A 21,388-nucleotide genomic window follows, 5' to 3' on the forward strand; every position below is an offset into this window, starting at 1 on the left:
TGAGGGTGGCCTGGGCGGCGCCGCTGCTTTTAGAGGTGATGGCAGAGTACTCGCTGCTATACCCGCACAGCGGACCGCCGCCCATCCTTTCCGCGGCTCCCCCCTATTGCTGCTGACATGTCGGGAAGACAAGAGAAAGTCAGCTGATGGCTAACAGCGTGGAGGGGAGGAGCTTCCTGCTGTGCACTGAGACCCCATGATGAAAGAGGGATCGCTGGAGGCGCAGCTGACACTGAGAGAAAGTAAGTGTCAGCACCATTGATCTCATCTCCACCAGCCCTGCCTGTGTCTACCCCCCTCACCACCCCCGCCTGTGTCTAACCCCCCCTCACCACCCCTGCCTGTGTCTAACCCCCCTCACCACCCCTGCCTGTGTCTAACCACCCTCACCGCCCCTTCCTGTGTCTAACCCCCCCCCTTACCACCCCTGCCTATGTCTAACCCGCCCCGCCTCCCCTGCCTGTGTCTGTCTAACCCTCCTCCTCTATCCCTGCCTGTTTCTAACCCCCCCACCACCCCTGCTTGTGTCTAACCCTCTGCCACCCCTGCCTGTGTCTAACCCTCTGCCACCCCTGCCTGTGTCTAAACCCACCACATCTGCCTTTGTCTGAACCCCACCCCCACCACCCCTGCCTCTGACTGAACCCCACCACCCCTGCCTCTGACTGAACCCCACCACCACTGTTGCATGAATATCTGACTTCCTGATAAATTTAATTTTAGTTTTAATTGTCATGATATAAAATAATGGATGTGTGGGCCTTTTGGTGGGCGTGCTGTTTTTTGTTTTGTTTTTTGTGGAGGGGGGTGGGGGGCAGCATTTTATTCCTGGTACCAGTCAGCACAATGTCTTGGGCCAGCCCTGCTCATGTGACTTCTGGACTGGAGCGTCCCTCCGGTGGCGCCGTGGAGTGCAAAGCAGCAGGGATGAGGATACCTGGGCAGCCGGGAAGAGCCCAGGAGGGAGAGAAGACACTGCCACCCTGAGCAGCATCCCCAGCGCCTCCCAGAGCCTGCACTCCACCTATCAGTCCTCTCCCAGTGCGCTGTGACTGGAAGAGGAAGAAGGCGGGAATTACAATTTGGCCGCCGTGCGACATCGATCGGCGCTCAGGCGGGTGGCTCTCCTCCTCTCCTCTGGCTGCCTCACACACCAGCACCACGGCTGAGCTTCTGCTGCAGGACCTGGGCACATGAAGTCTGTCTCCTTCTGGTCAGGTAGGTCAGTCAGTGTGTGTATGTCAGTTACCAGGTCAGTGTATGTATATCAGGTAGGTCAGGTAGGTCAGTGTGTGTGGGTCAGGTAGGTCAGTGTGTGTGGGTCAGTGTATGTAGCTCAGTGTAGGTCAGTGTGGGTCAGGTAGCTCAGTGTGGGTCAGGTAGCTCAGTGTGTGTGGGTCAGTGTATGTAGGTCAGTGTATGTCAGGTAGGTCAGGTAGCTCAATGTAGGTCAGTGTGGGTCAGGTAGGTCAGTGTGGGTCAGGTAGGTCAGTGTGTGTCAGGTAGGTCTGTGTGGGTCAGGTAGGGCAGTGTGGGTCAGGTAGGGCAGTGTGGGTCAGGTAGGGCAGTGTGGGTCAGGTAGGGCAGTGTGGGTCAGTGTATGTAGGTCAGTGTGGGTCAGGTAGGTCAGTGTGGGTGGGTCAGTGTATGTAGGTCAGTGTGGGTGGGTCAGTGTATGTAGGTCAGTGTGGGTCAGGTAGGTCAGTGTGGGTCAGGTAGGTCAGTGTGGATGGGTCAGTGTATGTAGGTCAGTGTGGGTCAGGTAGGTCAGTGTATGTCAGTGTGAGTCAGGTAGGTCAGTGTATGTAGGTCAGGTAGGTCAGTGAATGTCAGGTAGGTCAGTGCATGTCAGGTAGGTCAGTGCATGTCACGTAGGTCAGTGTACGTAGGTCAGTGCATGTCAGGTAGGTCAGTGTGTGTGTCAGGTAGGTCAGTGTATGTCAGGTAGGTAGGTCAGTTTAGTGGTCAGCATTAATGGGCACTGGTAAGCCAGGCAGCAACCAGCAAGTAAGTGTACCCCCCCGCCACACAGCCACACAACCACACAACCCTTCCGCCCAACCAAAAAAACCCAGCGCCACTAGAGGCGCCCCCCCCCGTGCCGGTCCTTGGACTTCGGGCTGAAGCCCCTGGTCTTTTTGCCACCTAGCAATGCCTCTGAGGACAGGTTCCACTCAGAACAGGCCTCGCCATGGTCGACCAAAGAAGTTGAGGGCACATGCTCAGCATCATATCCAGAGGTTGTCTTTGGGAAATAGATGTATGAGTGCTGCCAGAATTTCTGCAGAGGTTGAAGGGGTGGGGGGGTCAGCCTGTCAGTGCTCAGACCATACGCCCCACACTGCATTAAATTGGTGTGCATAGCTGTCATCCCAGAAGGAAGCCTCTTCTAAAGATGATGCACAAGCAAGCCCGCAAATAGTCTGCTGAAGACAAGCAGACTAAGGACAGGGATTACTGGAACCATGTGCTGTGGTCTGATGAGACCAAGATAAACTTATTTGGTTCAGATGGTGTCAAGCGCGTGTGGCAAAAACCAGATGAGGAGTACAAAGACAAGTGTGTTTTGCCTACAGTCAAGCATGGTGGTGGGAGTGTCATGGTCTGGGGCTGCATCAGTGCTGCTGACACTGGGGATCTACAGTTCATTGAGGGAACCATGAATGACAACATGTACTATGACATACTGAAGCAGAGCATGATCCCCTCCCTTCGTAGACTGGGCCACAGGGCAGTATTCCAACATGATAACGACACCAAACACAGCTCCAAGATGACCACTGTCTTGCTAAAGAAGCTGAGGATAAAGATGATGGACTGGCCAAGCATGTCTCCAGACCTAAACCCTATTGAGCATCTGTGGGGCATCCTCAAAGGTGGAGGCACGCAAGGTCTCTAACATCCACCAGCTCCATTATGTCGCCATGGAGGAGTGGAAGAGGACTCCAGTGGCAACCTGTGAAGCTCTGGTGATCTCCATGCCCAAGAGGGTTAAGGCAGTGCTGGAACATAATGATGACCACAAAATATTGACACTTTGGGCCCAATTTGGACATTTTCACTTAGGGGTGTAGTCACTTTTGTTGCCAGTGGTTTAGACATTAATGGCTGTGTGTTGACTTATTTTGAGGGGACAACAAATTTACACTGTTATACAAGCTGTATACTCACTACTTAACATTGTAGCAAAGTGTCATTTCTTCAGTGTCACGTGAAAAGATATAAAAAAATATTTACAAAAAATGTGAGGGTAGTACTCACTTTTGTGAGATACTGTATGATCACCTTTTTCCTGTGTTTATATGTTCCTTCATGAACCTTTTACTGCCACTTAAAAAACTGATACTCTAAATATTGTGTGACATAAAAATTGAAACTACCACTTTTTTATTCATCAGGGTGTCTGCTTTTAGAAAATATATAATATTTTGAAAGTTTTAAGTAATCTTCAGGCCTAAAATGATTTGTTACATGTGTGCAAATAAGGCTAAAATGGCTCGGCTCTGGCAGTGAAAGGGTTAAATTGGGTTTAGCTGCGTTTAGCCTTGTTTGGAATTTCTAATCAGATCCTGGATGCACAGAATTCTGTTTTCTGAAAACTAAGCCAAACTGAGCACAACTAAATGAAGGTAAACACTGATACTGAATGACATCATTGAAACATCATTACCTAATGCTAAAATAGCATTTACTGTATATGCATATAGAAATGTCCTCAGTTTGAATGAGGTCTAAAATTGTAGAATAATAGCCACACAAATTAGCATTTACTAGTCTTTCCTTGGGAGTATCCCCAACCACATAACATAGCACAATCAATTATTTTCTTACAGCAAATGATTTCTAGATTTAGAATATCTAAAACAATATTCTAACAGATATTCATTAGATTTGGTTTTGCCTTCCTGTCCTGGACTATAGAATGTAGACACTTCTGACATGCAAAACCTGATTGACACTTGTTTAGATAACTTAAATAGCAATCTCTGTAGATATCATTACAGTAAAAACATTAGTATGTAGATTACTTCAAAACATCATTATTAACAAAAATATTTTTCATGCTAGAAACTAACAACTGCAATTAATGCAGGACTATAAGATTATATAATAAAGGGGTTGTAAACCCTCACGGTTTTTCACCTTAATGCATTCTAGGCATTAAGGTAAAAAAATCTTTTGTGCTGCAGCTTTTTATACCTGAGCCGGATCGCTTAATCAATGGAGATGAGCCCAGCAGCTCCAGCCGCTGTCTCGGGTCCTCATTGGATAGATTGGTAGCAGCAGGAGCCATTGGGTCCTGCTGCTGTCAATCAAATTCAGTGACATGGGAGCCAGGGGAGTCAATGAATGCAGCAGCAGGACTCGGGAGCATGCTCGAATGCAGCTCTCCATGGGGCGCTCGAGAAAAGGCAGGAGAGCCACTGGGGGACCCCAGAAAAGGAGGATCTGGGCCACTCTGTGCATAACCCTTGCACAGAGCAGGTAAGTATGACATGTTTGTTATTTTATTCTTTTTAAAACAAAGCTTTACAAATCACTTTAGGCATTAATGGTTCCCAATAGCATTTGTAAAGAAAACTTTACTGAACTAGTAAACTGTCCCCACAATATATGTTAACTCACTTTCTTGTCATCATAAGAAATGTTTCTGATGTCACCCCATTTAAATGATTCCAACGGTGTTATTTTGTTATCTTTACTATATATATGGATTCCTTTAGCATCCACTCCAAGAAGGATATCTGAGTCATTCTTGGCCAGCTGGAAATGAATAAAAAAAAATGGTGTTCAATATACTCTATTCCTTTTTTTCCCCAAGAACTAACACGTTAAATACACTCTATATTGCCACCATTACTTTCAACCTTTAAATATAAAATGTTATGATGCATATTAAATTTCGCAAACATTTGCAGTAAGCAAATATAGCCTATATAATGCTTAACATAAGTATTCACCTTTGACTTTTCCACATATTGTAATATTATAACCTAGAATTAGAACGCACTTAGCTGGATTTTTATGTCACCCGTCTACAGAGGATTACATCATGTTGTTGGATTGAAAAAAATTCCTATAGATGACTAATTTTTTTTAAAGTAATACAGGCAGTTCCCCGGGTTATAAACAAGATATGGTCTGTAGGTTTGTTCTTAAGTAGAATTTGTTTGTAAGTCAGAACAGGTAAGTTTTTTTAAGTGTAGCTCCAGCCAAAAAAATAATTTCTTACATTTTTTGGATAGCATAGGGAAGGGTTAACACCCCTGTATCACTTGTTTTGCTGTCTGTGCCCCTGTTCATATGATTTCACCTCACTTTCTGTCCCAATGACAATTGGATTTTGAAAATTTTGGAAACCAGGATTGGTGATAAAGCTTCAGTAGAGACACCTTTTTCCCATGATAACTCTTACAGGAGTGAATTTCCCTTCGTAGGCGTAGATTTCCTGTCACTTCCTGTTGTCTCCCTACATTTGTAAGTAGGAGTTGTTTGTAAGTCGGATGTTTGTAACCTGGGGACCACCTGTATATATTTATTACATACTGTACAGTGTATATAAAAAGTCTACACAACCCTGTTAAAATGTTATGTCAGGTTTCTGTGATGTAAATAAAAAATGAGACAAATATAATTTCAGAACTTTTTCCACCTTTAATGTGACATATAAACTGTACAACTCAGTTGAACAACAAACTGAAATCTTTTTGGTGGAGGGAAGTAAAAATCTAAAAAATAACACCCTTAAACTAATACTTTCTTGAAGCACCTTTGGATTTTATTACAGCACTCAGTCTGTTTGGGTATGAGTCTATCAGCATGGCACATCTTGACTTGCCAATATTTGCCCACTCTTTTTTGCAAAAACACTACAAACCTGTCAGATTGCGAGGGCATCTCCTGTGCACAGCCCTCTTCAGATCACCCCACATATTTTCAATTGGATTCAGGTCGGGGCTCTGGCTGGGCCATTCCAAAACTTTAATCTTCCTCTGAGGAAGCCATTCCTTTGTTGATTTGAATGTACGCTTTGGGTCGTTTTCATGGTGAAAGATGAAGTTCTTCTTCACATTCAGCTTTCTAGCAGAAGCCTGAAGGTTTTGTGTCAATATTGACTGGTATTTGGAACTGTTCATAATTCCCTCTACCTTGACTAAGGCCCCAGTTCCAGCTAAAGAAAAACATCCCCAAAACATGATGCTGCCACCACTATGCTTCACTGTGGGTATGGTGTTCTTTTGGTGATGTGCAGTGTTGTTTTTGAGGCAAACATATCTTTTGAAAAAAATGGCCAAAAAGTTCAACCTTGGTTTCATCAGACCATAACACATTTTCCCACATGCTTTTGGGAGACTTTAGATGTGCTTTTGCCAAATTTAGCCAGGCTTAGATGTTTTTCTTCATAAGAAAAGGCCACTCTTGCCACTCTACCCCATAGCCCAAACATATGAGGAATAGAGGAGATTGTTGTCATATGTGTGGTACAGCCAGTACTTGCCAGATATTCCTGCAGCTCCTTTAATGTTGCTGTAGGCCTCTTGGCAGCCGCCCTGACCAGTTTTCTTCTTGTCTTTTCACCAATTTTGGAGGGATGTCAAGTTCTTGGTAATGTCACTGTTGTGCCATATTTTCTCCACTTGATGACTGTCTTCACATGTTCCATGTTATATCTAATACCTTGGAATTTCTTTTGTACCCTTCTCCTGACTGATACCTTTTAACAATGCGATCCCTCTGATGCTTTGGAAGCTCTCTGTGGACCATGGCTTTTGCTGTAGGATGCGACAAAAGAAAAAGACCTACTAGAACAGCTGAACTTTATTTGGGGTTAATCAGAGGCACTTAAAACGATGGCAGGTGTGTACAGACTCCTATTTAACATGAGTTTGAATGCGATTGCTTAATTCTGAAGACAGCTATATCCCCAGTTATAAGAGGGTGCGCACACTTACAGTATGCAACCACATTTTATTTTTTTATTTTTAACCCCCCCCCCAATCAACTGTATGTATTCACCCCCCTGACTGTGATATCCCTAAATAAACTCTGACAAACCCAACTTCCTTCAGAAGTTAACTGAAACCCCATGTGTACTATAAAGTGGAATATCATCTCCAAATAAATACATTTGTTTCCGGAAGGCTCCTTTTTAGGAGACCTAACCAAAAACAAGACCAAGTGTCTCGGAACCTCTGCTGTGTTGGGCGATGACTCTTCTTGCTGAGCTACCTGGAATATTGGACAGTCCCTAAGACAATTCCTCAAATGAGCCTGTCTTGAACCTGGTTTGTCTTGAACCCTGAACTCTTTGCTCCTCAATGAATTTCCTGTTTAAGCCATGTCTCTGCACTTCCTGTTTGCCAGAATATTGTGCTCGCTCCATCCAGTATCTCGCTCCTGTCTTCCCTGCTGCCGTCCATATTTTGCTACCACTCGTTATCGACCTTTGGCTTGTTCCTTGACTACTCTTCTGCCTGATCCAAACCTGCATGTCACAGATCGGCTGCGGAGCTGATCTGTGTCTTTCCTTTACTGCTGTAGGTTGGCTGGCACCTGTTCCACTAGCTTGTGTTCAGCTCTGCTGCACTCTGCAGCTATGGGAGTCGCCGGCCTCACCTGTTGCTTAATATATAATGCCTTCCTGTTACTTCCTGTCCAGCCCCTCATGTGCTTCTCTATTTAAATCCCTCTCAGACCACTTTCTGGTTGCTTGAGCAATGCTTGTTTCTGAGCTCCCTGCTTGTAACCCGCTTTAACCTGACCTCTCGTGAACTGATCTCTTGTGTACTGACTCAGCTTGTTCTGATCATGTTGTCTGCAGCCTGCCCTGACCTTTGCTCGCTATACGGCTCTCCTTTGCTTCATCCATCTTTGACAGAGTCTCCTGGTACTTCCCTAGCGAGCAGAGTGAACCCGGGGGTCATGACCTGGGGTCAGCACACAGCTAAGCCCAAACACTCATGAGGGGGTCCCTGGCAGAATACTGGCTGGCCCTTAGACTCCACACCCTGGGGGATTCCGTGTCACCTGCTCACCTGTGGGCTCACTGTAAGTAGTACCGTGAGAGTTTGCTCAAGTCAAGAGCTCCTCTGAGAGTCGGCCACTAACTGAGGATCAAAAGCAACATCTAGTTCAGAGACTTAACTCCCAGCAAGCAAATCAAGAGCAAATATTTTTGGTTCTACAGGATCTTGCCTCCCGTCTGGATCGTCTGCAATTTGTTACAACTTCAGCTCCTCCCGTTCCTGCTTCTGCTTCAGCTGCTCCCGTGTTACCTGCTACACCTGGCTACCCCTGCTTGCATCTGCCCCTGTCACTTTGTTTTTCTGGCGACCCTAAGGCTTGTCGGGTCTTCATTAATCAGTGTTCCATCCACTTTGAACTTTACAGCCATCATTTTCCAACTAATCGCACCAAAGTCGCATATATTATCTCTCTCCTTGCCGGTGATGCTCTAGCTTGGGCCTCCCCACTCTGGGAATCATACGATTCTATCACCTCCGACCTCCAGTCCTTTTTGGTTGCATTCCGGAAAACTTTTGATGAGCCCGCCAGTGTCTTCTGCTGCTGGGGCCCTCCTTCGTCGGCAAGGAATGACAATCGGCCAATACGCAGTTCAATTCCGTACGCTGGGCGCTGAACTCAAATGGAATAATGAGGCCCTTACTGCTACCTTATGGAAAAGCCTATCTGAGTGTGTAAAGGATGAACATTTTTTTTTTTTTTTCAAATATAGTTTTTAATTTATTTTTTCAGCATGCCCAACCTGGGCTTGAACAAGACATTACAATACATGTACACAATAAAAGAGACTAGGGGGGGGAAGGGGGGGGGAGGGGCACACTCGACCATCATGGGGAGGGAAGGGAAGGGGAGCACATCTCCATTTCAGAATTATTAGCATGTATCGGATAATTTCCATCAGTAAGGGGCGAACACAGAATATCTTCACACCCCTCTCCCCTCCACCAACCCCCGATCACTCCCCATCCCATCCAGGCCAAAACTCAATGCCTGAGGGGGGGGGCATCAGACAGATCTAGACAGTACATATGAGAAGGAGGGGGGGGAGAAGGAGGAAGAGGGGGAAAGGGGAGGGAAGTAAGACAGGAGTGAGGTGGGGGGGAGGGGGGGCTCTGGTTGATTCAGGACAACTCCACGTATTATGGTAACTGGTAAATTAAACTCATCAAGTAGTTCTAAGGGCTATGCCCTCTGAGGATAAAATAAATTGATTCCACATTGCCCAGGTTTTTTTATATTGTTCCTGTTGGTGTCTCGCAGAGAGCACCAGGTCTTCCATTCTACCAATCTCTTCCACCCTCCGAACCCACTCCGCCACCGTTGGTGGAATTTGGCTCTTCCAGTGAAGCGGAATGCATGATTTAGCGGCATTAACCAAATGGCGTACGATGGATTTTTTTATATCTTTTAATTGATATTGTATTTAAATGTAAAAGGAAGAAAGCCGGGTCATTTGGGATTTTGTATTCCGTGAACCTTTGGATGGTTACCCTGATAGTGGACCAAAAGGATGAACATTTGCTGGACGCACCATTCCTAACATATTGGATGATTTAATCGCATTGAGCTTTCAAATAGACATTGCTTTCAGGAGCGGGTCCTGGAGAAATCCAGATCCAGTCATCCACCGCACAGGTAGTCCAAAGACCTGTGGAATCCTCTCAGTCTTCAACCTCTCACACGTTGGAAGAACCTATGCAGCTTGGGCGATCTCACCATACTTAATATTATATATATATATATATATATATATATATATATATATATATATATATATATATATATATATACACACACATATACATACACACATACATACTGTAATCAGTTTAGCTAGATCAGTTCCTGTTATTCTCTTCCTACTGACAGGCAGGCGTTTTTACAGTATTTACAGTTAGTGTACTGTGTCCTTTGAACAGTGTGCACCTAAAGCTACCTGAAGAAAATTGGTGGTGTTCTTCTGATCCTATTAGTACCACAGGCAGGCAGCTGCAGTATTTACAGTTAGTGTACTGTGTCCTCTGTACAGTGTGCACCTAAAGCTACCTGAAGACAATTGCTGTTCTTCTGATCCTATTAGTACCACAGGCAGGCAGCTGCAGTATTTACAGTTAGTGTACTGTGTCCTCTGCACAGTGTGCACCTAGAGCTACCTGAAGACAATTGCTGGTGTTCTCATACTAATAATACTACAGGCAGGCAGTTGATTCTGCTAGCTGCAGTATCAGTATATATATATACACATCCCAGCTTTGTGCAGCTACATCTCACTGCAGGCGATTAGTATGTCTGGAAGGCCAACAAGGAGAGGCAGACAGTCACAAGCCAATAAAAGAGGCCAAGCAGGCTCTGTGTCTAGAGGCAACAGTGCTGGTCGTGGAGACAGTGCATCCTCATCTGCTGGCCATCAGCTGGCCGTGTTGAGCCGCAACATGCGGAAGACTTGGTAGAGTGGATGACCAAGCCGTCCTCATCCTCTTTCACCCAGGCTCAGGGTACTTTGTCTGGCAAAGCAGCTGCCAATGTGGCCTCTTCCCTCGGCTCAATGGCCTCAGTCACTCCTTCCCTAGCCCTACCATGTCCTCCTGAGGAGTCCCCCGAACTGTTTGACCACAGTGTTGGGTACATGCTCCAGGAGGATGCCCAGTGTTTTGAAGGCTCCGATGATGGTACCCAGCTAGAGGAAGGCAGTAACGTGAGCCCAGAGAGAGGGGGTGCCCAAGAAGGACAGCAATCTGGCAGTCATGTTCCCCCAGCTGCAGCATACTGCCAGCTTTGCTCCAGTGATGCGGAGGGAGGGGATGATGAGGTCACTGACTCCACGTGGGTGCCTGATAGGAGAGAGGAGGAGGCGGCACATCTCCAATGAGGCAGGATGCCCTCTGGGGGCCAGCTTAAGGACAGCACACCGACTGCATCACACCGCAGAGCTCCGCATGTGCAGGGCGCTAATGTCTCTGCGCATTATTCCAAAAGTTCTTTGGTGTGGGTGTTCTTTTTTGAGACGAGTGCATCAGATCCCACCGCTGCTATTTGCAACATACAGTATGTCTCAAGTGTATCTCGCGTGGCCAAAACATCACCCGCTTGGGTACCACATGCTTGACCTGCCATGCAGTTCGTTGGCAAGCGTACCTAAAAGACCCACACCAAAGAACAAAGCGGACCTCTCCTTGCTCCTCATCAGCTGGGATCTCCAACCCCACTATACCTTCAGTCCTCTCTGAAATCTGCACTGAGAGGAATGAAGGTGTAGAATTAGGTGTGTCACAGCCAAGTACTTGCGGGCAATCTGCTATTGGTACACCAACGTCAGATTGTACCAGGCAAATTTCCCTGCCCCAGCTGCTGCACCACCGAAAGAAGTTCCCAGCCATCCACATGCCCAGCGGTTGAATGCTAGCTTGGCTAAGTTTCTAGCACTTCAACTGCTGCCTTTTCAATTGGTAGACTCTGCCCCCTTCCGTGAGTTTGTGGAATGTACGGTTCCTCAGTGGCAGGTTCCCAAACCCCACTTTTTCTCACAGAAGGCGATTCTGGCTCTCTACCGGCATGTGGAGGGCAATGTCTTGGCCTCACTGGACAGGGTGGTCAGCAGTAAGGTGCATTGTACCACTGACTCATGATCCAGCAGGCATGGACAGGGACGTTACCCATCTTTCACCGCGCACTGGGTGACTCTTCTGGCAGCTGGGAAGGATGCAGGACAGGGTGCAGTAGTGTTGGAGGTTGTTCCACCACCACGCCTCCAAAAATCTACTGGTGGTGATTCTGTCACACCTCTCTCCTCCACCCCCTCTTCTTCCTCCATGGCCTCTTCCTGTGCTGATTTCTCCTCGGAACCAGTGGTGCTCCGTAGGCGTTCAAGGGGCTACGCAAGCACGCAGGCAAAAAGATGCCATGCGGTGCTTGAGCTGGTGTGCTTGAGGGACAGGAGCCACACTGGGGCAGAGATTCTGTCAGCTCTGCAGGTGCAGATTCAGAGGTGGTTGACGCCATGCCAGCTTAAGGTGGGTATGGTGGTTTGCGACAATGGCACCAACCTCCTCTCTGCCCTCCGACAGGGACAACTGACCCATGTGCCCTGTTTGGCTCACGTCCTTAACTTGGTGGTGCAGCGGTTCTTAGGCAGGTACCCGGGCTTACAGGATGTCCTGAGGCAGGCCAGGAAAGTCTGTGTGCATTTCCGCAGGTCATATAATGCCAGTGCTCGGCTGGCTGACCTCCAAAAGGAATTTAACCTGCCCAAGAACTGCCTAATCTGTTACATGCCCACCAGGTGGAACTCAACCTTGGCCATGCTGCAGCAGCTGCACACGCAGCAGAGGGCCATTAATGAGTACCTATGTGACTATGGCACCAGGACAGGGTCAGGGGAGCTTGTTTTTTTTTTTCCCCCACACCAGTGGGCTATGATCGGGGATGAATGCACTGTCCTGTCACCATTTGAGGAGGCCACGAGGATCGTGAGCAGTGACAGTGCATGCAGTGACACTGTACCTCTTGTCCACCTGTTGGAACACACGCTGTGTGGAATAATGGACAGGGCACTTGAGGCAGAACAGAGGGAGGAAGAGGAGGACTTCCTTACCTCTCAAGGCCCCCTTTATCCAGACAGAGTCCCTGCGTGCCCGTCGATCACACAGGAAGAGGACGAGGATGAGGAGGAGGATGACGAGGACGAGGAGGATTGTGTCAGCATGGAGGTGGAGCCTGGCACTCAGCATCAGTCTTCAAGGAATCATTGACAGTCCGAAAAAACCCATGGACTTGTACATGGCTGGGAGGAGGTGGCTGATCATGTCGTCCTTGGTGACCCAGAGGACTCTGGACCGAATGCCTCAGAAAACCTATGCTGCATGGCCTCCCTGATCCTGCAAAGCCTGCGGAAGGATCCTCGTATTCATGGTATCAAGGGGAGGGATCATTACTGGCTGGCAATCCTCCTTGATCCATGCTACAAGGGTAAGGTTGCGGACCTTATCTTGCCATCGCAGAGGGAGCAGAGGATGAAACATCTTCGGGAGGCCTGGCAGAAAGGTTTGTGCAATGCTTTTCCAGAGCCTGGGAGGTTACAATTTCCTGGTCCTCCTGGACAATGTGTTGCTGAGGCTTTGGACAGTCACAGAAGGAGCGGTGGAGAATGTGGCCGTCTGACCGATGTGTTCAGACAATTTTTTTAATCCGCGGCCCCAAGGTATGATCAGTTCCAGCAACCATCGGCAGCGTCTGATCCACATGGTGCAGGAATACCTAGGGGCAAGATCTGACTTGGACACCTTTCCCACCGAAAATCCTCTGGGTTACTGGGTCTTGAGGATGGATCACTGGCCAGAGCTTGCACAGTATGCAATTGAGCTACTGCCCTGTCCTGCATCCAGCGTTCTTTCAGGGCGCACATTTAGTGCTGCTGGAGGCTTTGTAACTGATCACAGGGTGCGCCTGTCCACCGATTCGGTGATCAGCTGACCTTCATAAAAATGAATCAGTCTTGGATCACCAGCTACCAAGCACCTGATGCTGATGTAACCAATTGATTTTTTTTTTTAATGTGAGATCCCTTCAAGACTGCCTATGCTGATGCTGAGTGACTATCCTGTTATGCTGAGTGACAATCCTCTTCCTCCGCAATTTTCATGCTGATAGCTTGTAAGAACATTTTTGGTTCTGGGCACCGCCACCAGTGGCCAAGGCCCAATTTTTCTGCCTCTGTTTAACAGGGACGTGTAATTCCAATTTTTGATGCAATACTTTTGCAGTAGGGCTCATTCCTGCGCTACAGCTATAGCATCTGTGAGGGGTTGCAGTGTTGTGGCACCAATGCCTAAGGCCCAATTTTTCTGCCCCTGTTCAACAGGTGCATGTAATTACAATTCTTGATCTAATATTTCACAGCAGGGCCCGTCCTGTGCCCAACAAAAGTAACTGTGAGGGCTTACAGTGTTGTGGCAAAACCAACACCTAAGGCCCCAATTTCTGCAGAGTATATAGAGCAGGCCCCTACTTTCAAACATCCAACTTACAAACGACTCCTACTTGCAAACGGAAGGAGACAACAGGAAGCAAGATGAAATCTACCCCTAGGAAGGGAAATTCTCTCCTTTAACAGTTAACATGGGAAAAAAAATGTGTCTCCTCTTCACTGATGCTTTATCACCAATCCTTGTTTCACTAAAAACCCCAAATTTTCAAAAAACATTTGTCATTGGGACAGAAAATGAGGTGAAATCTTCTGAACAGGTGCACAGGCAGCAAAACAAATGTTACAGGGGTGATAACCCTTCCCTATGTTTTCCTAAAAGCTTAAAAATAGATTTTTTGGCTGGAGCTACACTTTAAAAATGTACCAGTTCAAAATGACAGATTCTACTTAACAACAAACCTGCAGTCCCTGTCTTGTTTGCACCACCTGTATACTGCTGTTCAGTGTATATAGGGCCTGGGGGCCCCACGCCTTTCCTTTTTTTAATTTGGGTGCGGGGTTCCCCTTAATATACATACAAGACTCAAAGGGCCTGGTAATGGACTGGGGGAGAGTACCCATGCCATTTGTCTCACTGATTTTCATCCATATTGCCAGCACCTGACATTACATTAAAGCTGCAAGCAGTTTTAAATGACTTTTATTCCTTTACAAATGTAATTTTGTGTAGGGACTGTGCAAAGCATGGGAAACACGCGCCACTTTACAGGCATACTATAGACACCCCCCAGGTACAGTATTTAAAGGAATATTTCACTTTTTGGTTTTCACTTTAAGCATCATTAAAATCACTGCTCCCGAAAAAAGGCCATTATTAAAACTTTTTTTTGCATTGATACACGTCCCCTGGGGCAGGACCCGGGTCCCCAAACCCTTTTTAGGTCAATAACTTGCATATTAGCCTTTAAAATTAGCACTTTTGATTTTGAACGTTCGAGTCCCATAGACTTTAATGGGGTTCTAAAGTTTGCGCGAACTTTCGGTCCGTTCGCAGGTTCTGGTGCGAACAGAACCGGGGGGTGTTCGGCTCATCCCTACTCGTCACAGGGCCTCCTCATGGATCCAGCTAAACTTTGGGCCATCTCTCAGCCCTCTGGTCTTAAAGCCACCCAACACTTTTTGGGCTTCACCAATTACTATCGCCAATTCATTCGGAACTACTCCACCTTGGTGGCCCCTATTATCTCTCACCCGCAAGGGTGTCAATGCCTGGCTCTGGTCCCCTGAAGCCATTGATGCTTTCCACAAACTCAAGGCAGCCTTCTTCTCCGCCCCAATTCTCCTACATCCGGACATTACGAAACCCTTTTCTATGGAGGTTGATGCCTGTTCAGTAGGAGTCGGTGCCGTCCTACTCCAAGCTCAGAAGGGCAAGTCTCAGCCTTGCGGTTTCTTTTCCAAGAAGTTTTCTGATGCAGAAAAGAACTATACCATTGGGGACGGTGAACTACTGGCTATTAAACTAGCTCTTCAAGAATGGCGACATCTTCTAGAGGGTTCTCCCCATTGTATTACCATCTATGCTGATCATAAAAAACTGCAGTATTTACTATCTGCGAAACGCTTGAACCCACGTCAAGCTCGGTGGGCCCTCTTTTTTTGCCCACTTCAACATTACCTTTCGTCCAGGTGCCAAAAACCTTTGAGCCAATGCCTTGTCCAGGTCGTTTGATATCAACGATTCTCAGAATCACCTAGATCCTGGTCCAATCATCCCTCCGTATCGTATTCTAGCCACTACTCAGCTCCGGTCTACACAGCCTCCTCCAGGCAAATCTTTTGTAGTTCCCGCACTTGGTTCCACTATGTGGCCCTCTCTTCGTAAGGATTTCAAAGAGTACGTTCAAGCTTGTACGGTTTGTGTACTAACCAAGTCTTCCACGTCTGCCCCAGCTGGGTTGCTTCTGCCCTTACCAGTTCCCGATATACCTTGGCGTTGTATTTCCATGGATTTTATCTCAGATCTGCCCCTCTCAACAGGTTCTACAGCCATCTGGGTAGTGGTGGATCGGTTCTCCAAAATGTGTCACTTGATCCCTCTCCCAGGCCTACCTTCTGCTTCCAGTCTTGCCACGACTTTCATTAAGGAGATCTTTCGTTTTCATGGGATGCCTTCACATATCATCTCTGACAGAGGAGTTCAATTTACTACTCGGTTTTGGAGGGCCTTGGCCAGCTCCTTTGGGATTAAATTGGATTTTTCATCTGTCTTTCATTCCCAGTCCAATGGGCAAATGGAACATATCAATCAAAATGTAGAACGTTTTCTCCGTGCCTTCATCTCAGCCCACCAAGATGACTGGGTGGAACTTTTGCCCTGGGCAGAGTTTGCCTTAAACCATCACTCCAATGCCAGTTCTGGAAAATCTCCCTTCTTCACCGTTTATGGGCAGCATCCATCTGTTCCCTTTCCTGTTCCCATTTCTCCTCTTTTACCAGCAGCAGCTGAGACCCAAAGGTCCTTCAACTCAATCTGGAAAGAAGTCTCTGAGAATCTTAATCTAGCTGCTTCCAGGCATAAAACTGTAGCAGATTGCCTTCGCCGTCCAGCTCCTAAGTTCCTGCCTGGCGATAGAGTTTGGCTCTCTACCAAGCACATCCGACTCCGGGTGCCCTCAATGAAATTTGCCCCTCGCTTCATTGGTCCATTTCCTATTCTCCGTCAAATCAATCCAGTTGCTTTCAAGCGTCGTCTGCCCTCATCTCAGGATACCCAACGCCGTCCATGTCTCCCTGCTCCGGACTCTAGTCCTCAATCGCTTCTCTCGCCCTTCTTCTCACCCCACTCCTGTGGCTGATACCATGGATCAGTATGAGATTAAATATTGGACTCCAAATACTCCCGAGGGAAGCTGCTCTATCTGATTGATTGGAAGGGCTATGGTCTGGAGGAGAGGTCTTGGGTTCCTGCCACCGATATCTCAGCCCCACGCTTGGTGACCAGATTCCATCGGAAATTTCCCTCCAAGCCAACCCCGACGTGTAGGGGGACCTCATAGGAGGGGGGGGTACTGTCACAGATCGGCTGCGGAGCTCATATGTGTCTTCCTTTTACTGCTGTAGGTCGGCTGGCACCTGTTGTTCCACTAGCTTGTGTTCAGCTCTGCTGCACTCTGCAGCTATGGGTGTCGCCAGCCTCACCTGTTGCTTAATATATAATTCCTTCCTGCTACTTCCTGTCCAGCCCCTCATGTGCTTCTCTATTTAAATCTCTCTGACCACTTTCTAGTTGCTTGAGCAACGCTTGTTTCTGAGGTCCCTGCTTGTAACCCGCTTTAACCTGACCTCTCGTGAACTGATCTCTTGTGTACCGACTCAGCTTGTTCTGATTACCTTGTCTGCAGCCCACCCTGACCTTGGCTCGCTATCCGGCTCTCCTTTGCTTCATCCATCCATCCTTGTCTGAGAGTCTTCTGGTACTTCCCTAGCGAGCAGGGTGAACCCAGGGGTTGTGACCTGGGGTCAGCACGCTGCTAAGCCAAAACCCACGTGAAGGGGACCTTGCCGAATACCGCCTTTCCCTTTGACTCCACGCCCTGGGGGATCCCGTGTCACCTGCTAGCCTGTGGGCTCACTGTAAGTAGTACCGTGACACTGCAACTACTCATTACTGACCTTTTGGCTTGCTTACTGACTAGGCTTCTGTTTGATACCTACCTGCTTATGCACTACTGGACCCCAGCTTTCTCACCTCCTGGTGGGGTAATCCTGAGGACCTGGTACTAAAACAAAATCCATCTCCACCATCAGGAGCTTTGGTGAACACCAGTTAGTACATAGACTCCGCACCTCAGGTGAGCCTGCGTCATTCTCCAGGGTGCTGGTTGGTGATAGTTCCGCTACTACTATAGCAACTGGTCTTCAAGCCTGACTCCTGACCAAGTAGCTATCAAAACATGTTTGGGTTAAAAAAAAAAAATCCAAAACTTTAGACATGCAGAGTGGACCATTAAATGCATTATATAAAAAAAAAACTGAAAGAATATAATACAGGTCCCCTACTACTCTGCCTAGTGAAGACTTTCTAATAAAACTAAGAAATTTGGCATCAGGAGGGCATCAGTCAAAGAAGCAACCAGTAGCATACTGCTAACTTTCAATAAGATGCAAAGATCCACAGCTAAAATGGGATTAACCATCCACAGGAATACTGTAAGTTAGATGTTCCACAAAGCTGAGCTTTCTGAAGCAGAAAGATAAAAGAAAAGCCACTGTTAAAAAACTCACATCAAATCCCATTTGCAGTATGACAAAATTGTAAGAGGCAGAGCAAGCTTGTGGAAAAAGGTTGTTGATGAGACCAAAATAGAGCTTTTTGTCCTACCTATAAACTGGGAAAAGCCAAAACCAATAACCACCCTGAGAATACCATCTACACAGTGAAGAATGGTGATGGGAGCATCATGTTTTTAGCATGCTTTTGATTGGCAGCAGTTGGGAAACTGGTGAAAACTAATGGCAAGATAGCTGGAGAGAAAACATTTGACATCCTGTTTCAGCATTCAAAAACACCTGAGACCAGTGGTCCATAAGGGCGCAAGGGCACCACCCCCTCTCTCCAGCACCGCTCCTAATGAGCAATGGATAGATTCATGCGATGCATGAATCTGTCCATGGGTGCCTCTGACACCCCCTATTCAGACTGTTCAATCAGAAACAGTCTTCATGAGGATGGCCTGAGGGCCCAAAGTCCTCTAGTGGGCCCCGTGCTCATTATCAGACCCTACTCTGGTACAGCGGGTCCTGGGTTCCTCCTGGTGCCAAACCTCATGTAGCGAGAGTATGCAGCCAGTTCCTGGAGGATGAAGGAATTGATACCATTGAATGGCCCCAGCCCCCCACGCTCACCTGACCTAAATCCAATAGAACACCTCTGGGACATTATGTTTCGGTCCATCCGACGCCGCCAGGTTGCACCTCAGTCTGTTCAAGAGCTTAGTGATGCCCTGGTCCAGATCTGGGAGGAAATACCCCAGGACACCATCCGTCATCTCATTAGAAGCATGTGGGGGCCATACACACTACTGAGTACAATTTTGAGTTGCTGCAAAGAAATTTCAGCAAAATGGACTCGCCTGCTGCATCATTTTGTCACTGATTTTCAGTGTGTAGCCCTCTAATTTTAATTTCAAACGATGTGGCATTCTTTCGTTCCTAACACATTACCCAGTCCATATCAGTATAGATATCCAGTATGATATTTGTGCCCATTGAGATCTGATGTGTTTTCAAAGTGTTCATTTTATTTTTTTGAGTAGTGCATATTGCAGGTCAATGCCTGGATAAGATGATATTTTTTAAGTCAGCTTGAAACAACTTTCAAAGGAGCTAGAGACATGGTCATTTATATAACCTTTGTGGGTATGTTTGTTTTAAAAAATGAAACATGCATTACTCACTGTGATGGGAAAATAGTTCACACCATACATGTCCAAGTCTTGTGCAATTTTTAAATAATTCATCTCTGCTTCATCCCTACAAAATGCGAATATTGTATTTATCATTAAATAGAACATACTCAAACAAGAATCTATTTGTTCTGAAAAGTGTAGTATTCAGACGAATCCCAAACAAAAATCTGAATTATATTAAAGTGTATCCAAACCCAAAAAACAAAATGTAATATTTTGCACATTGCCAGTCCTTAGAGTTGGTGGCTGTATTAGTTTTCCTTTTTGATGGGTTCTTTTCCTTTATTTTAAAATTTTTGAGATTTCAGTTCACTGTACAGGTACAAGCACACAGGATTTGTAGCAGGATTTACAGGATTTATACTTGCAGAAGATCCGCTTAGTTTGAAAAATGAAAACTAATGCTGTTACCATATCTAAGGATTGTAAATCTGCAATTTATTACATTTTTTGTTAATTTAAGTATACTTTATTTATTGTTTGCTGTATGTGTACCATTGTTTCATTGCTTTTGTGTTTGGCTTATTCATTTTTTCTTTTGCCATATGTTTTTATTAAATATTTGCTACATTACCAATCAGGAAAACTCATTCCAACTATTAATCTGGAGCAGTGGTATCCAAACAGCGGCTTTCGGGCTGGATGTGACCCTTTGCTTTCTTTTCTCCAGCCCTTGAGGCACCATTCCATCCACTGACACCAATGAGGGGGCACCATTCCTTCCACTAACACTAGTGTTGGGGCACTATTCCTCCCACTGATATCAACCATTGGGCGCTATTACTCCCAATAAAACCAATGACGGGACATTGTTTACTGCCACTGATGCTGAGGCATTTTCTACTCCCACTGGCCACAGTCTGCCCCTCCAAAAGCCTGAAGAACAGTTAATTGGCCCTTTGCTTAGAAAGTTTGGAAACCCCTGATCTAGAGCATGTTGGATCTTGCTCAAAGAATCTAACAATGGAATACTTCCTGGTCTATTTTAGCCTGCTGTCGGGGCTGGGCTCAGCCCTTCCTTCTCAAAGCTGGCCACTCAGCTGTTGGCTAATTGCCAGCTCCTATCTCTCCACGGTGACTCACCTGTTGAGGATATCCTGCTCGTCAGTCCTGCCTACTTAAGCCGTCCAGCTCAGATGATCTCTGCCTTCGCCTTGGTCACATCTCTAGAGACGCTCTCCTGTGTTCCTGTTAAAGACTTGCTTGGCTGACATTCCTTCTGGCTCCAGATCCTGCTTGTTGTTCTACTATGTTCATCTCTGGCTCCCTGAAGTTTTGGCTTGTCTGTCTATCCGTTCCGGTTCCTGAACTCTGGCTATGTTTTGACTACATTTACTTCGTTTACCTTTTTATTATTATTATTATTATTATTATTAATAAACAAGTGTGATTTAACTGTACTTCTGTCTCTGTCTGATTAATGGTTTTTGACACCTGCCTCATCTTAATTGTTACTCAATGTTATTCATACCTAGAAATTCCTCTGTGACCTGCATGCACAGCTGTTATTTTGTCCTGCCACATTTCTGATGTCATCTGATATTGCTGCAGAACCTAAGAAAAAAAAAAAAAGTACTTTATCGGAAACTAAAAAGACTAACTATTTTACCGATCAATTGCACAGTGACAATAACAGTATTATACATACTCGTTTAGGCAACAACTCATCTTGAGATAGAAATCCAGGCTGGTGTATGTTAGGGTTATAGTCACCATACTGCAAAAACAAAGACAGTGTGTTGTATTATTAAAAGACCTGAAAAAATACTTGGTAAAATCAGTCTTTTCTTGAACACAGTGTTCAAGAAAAAAATGATACTTAAAAATATACGTGAAATTAATATTATTGCTAATATTTCCATGTCTATTGCGAGGATTAGTGAATAGGAGATATTTTTAGATATCAGCCAAGCCCCAGACTGCCAATTCTTCAGGGGTATGAGCTTTTCCCTCCAAAATGGTATGCCAA

General features: G+C 46.2%; 1 protein-coding gene across 1 annotated transcript in view; it reads right to left on the reverse strand.

The window, feature by feature from the left end:
• The window catches only part of LOC141128050 (merlin-like), a 142,313-nt gene that overhangs the window by 38,338 nt on the left and 82,587 nt on the right, over positions 1-21,388 (reverse strand). The window contains exons 6-9 of the mRNA XM_073615096.1: positions 21,068-21,136; positions 20,891-20,973; positions 19,408-19,483; positions 4,627-4,764 (exon numbers count right to left, since the gene is read on the reverse strand). Coding sequence (XP_073471197.1) covers positions 4,627-4,764; positions 19,408-19,483; positions 20,891-20,973; positions 21,068-21,136 — 366 coding nt within the window. The remainder of the gene's footprint in view (positions 1-4,626; positions 4,765-19,407; positions 19,484-20,890; positions 20,974-21,067; positions 21,137-21,388) is intronic.

This window comes from Aquarana catesbeiana, linkage group LG02 (assembly GCF_042186555.1).
Source record: "Aquarana catesbeiana isolate 2022-GZ linkage group LG02, ASM4218655v1, whole genome shotgun sequence".
In the NCBI taxonomy this organism is placed as follows: Eukaryota; Metazoa; Chordata; class Amphibia; order Anura; family Ranidae; genus Aquarana; species Aquarana catesbeiana.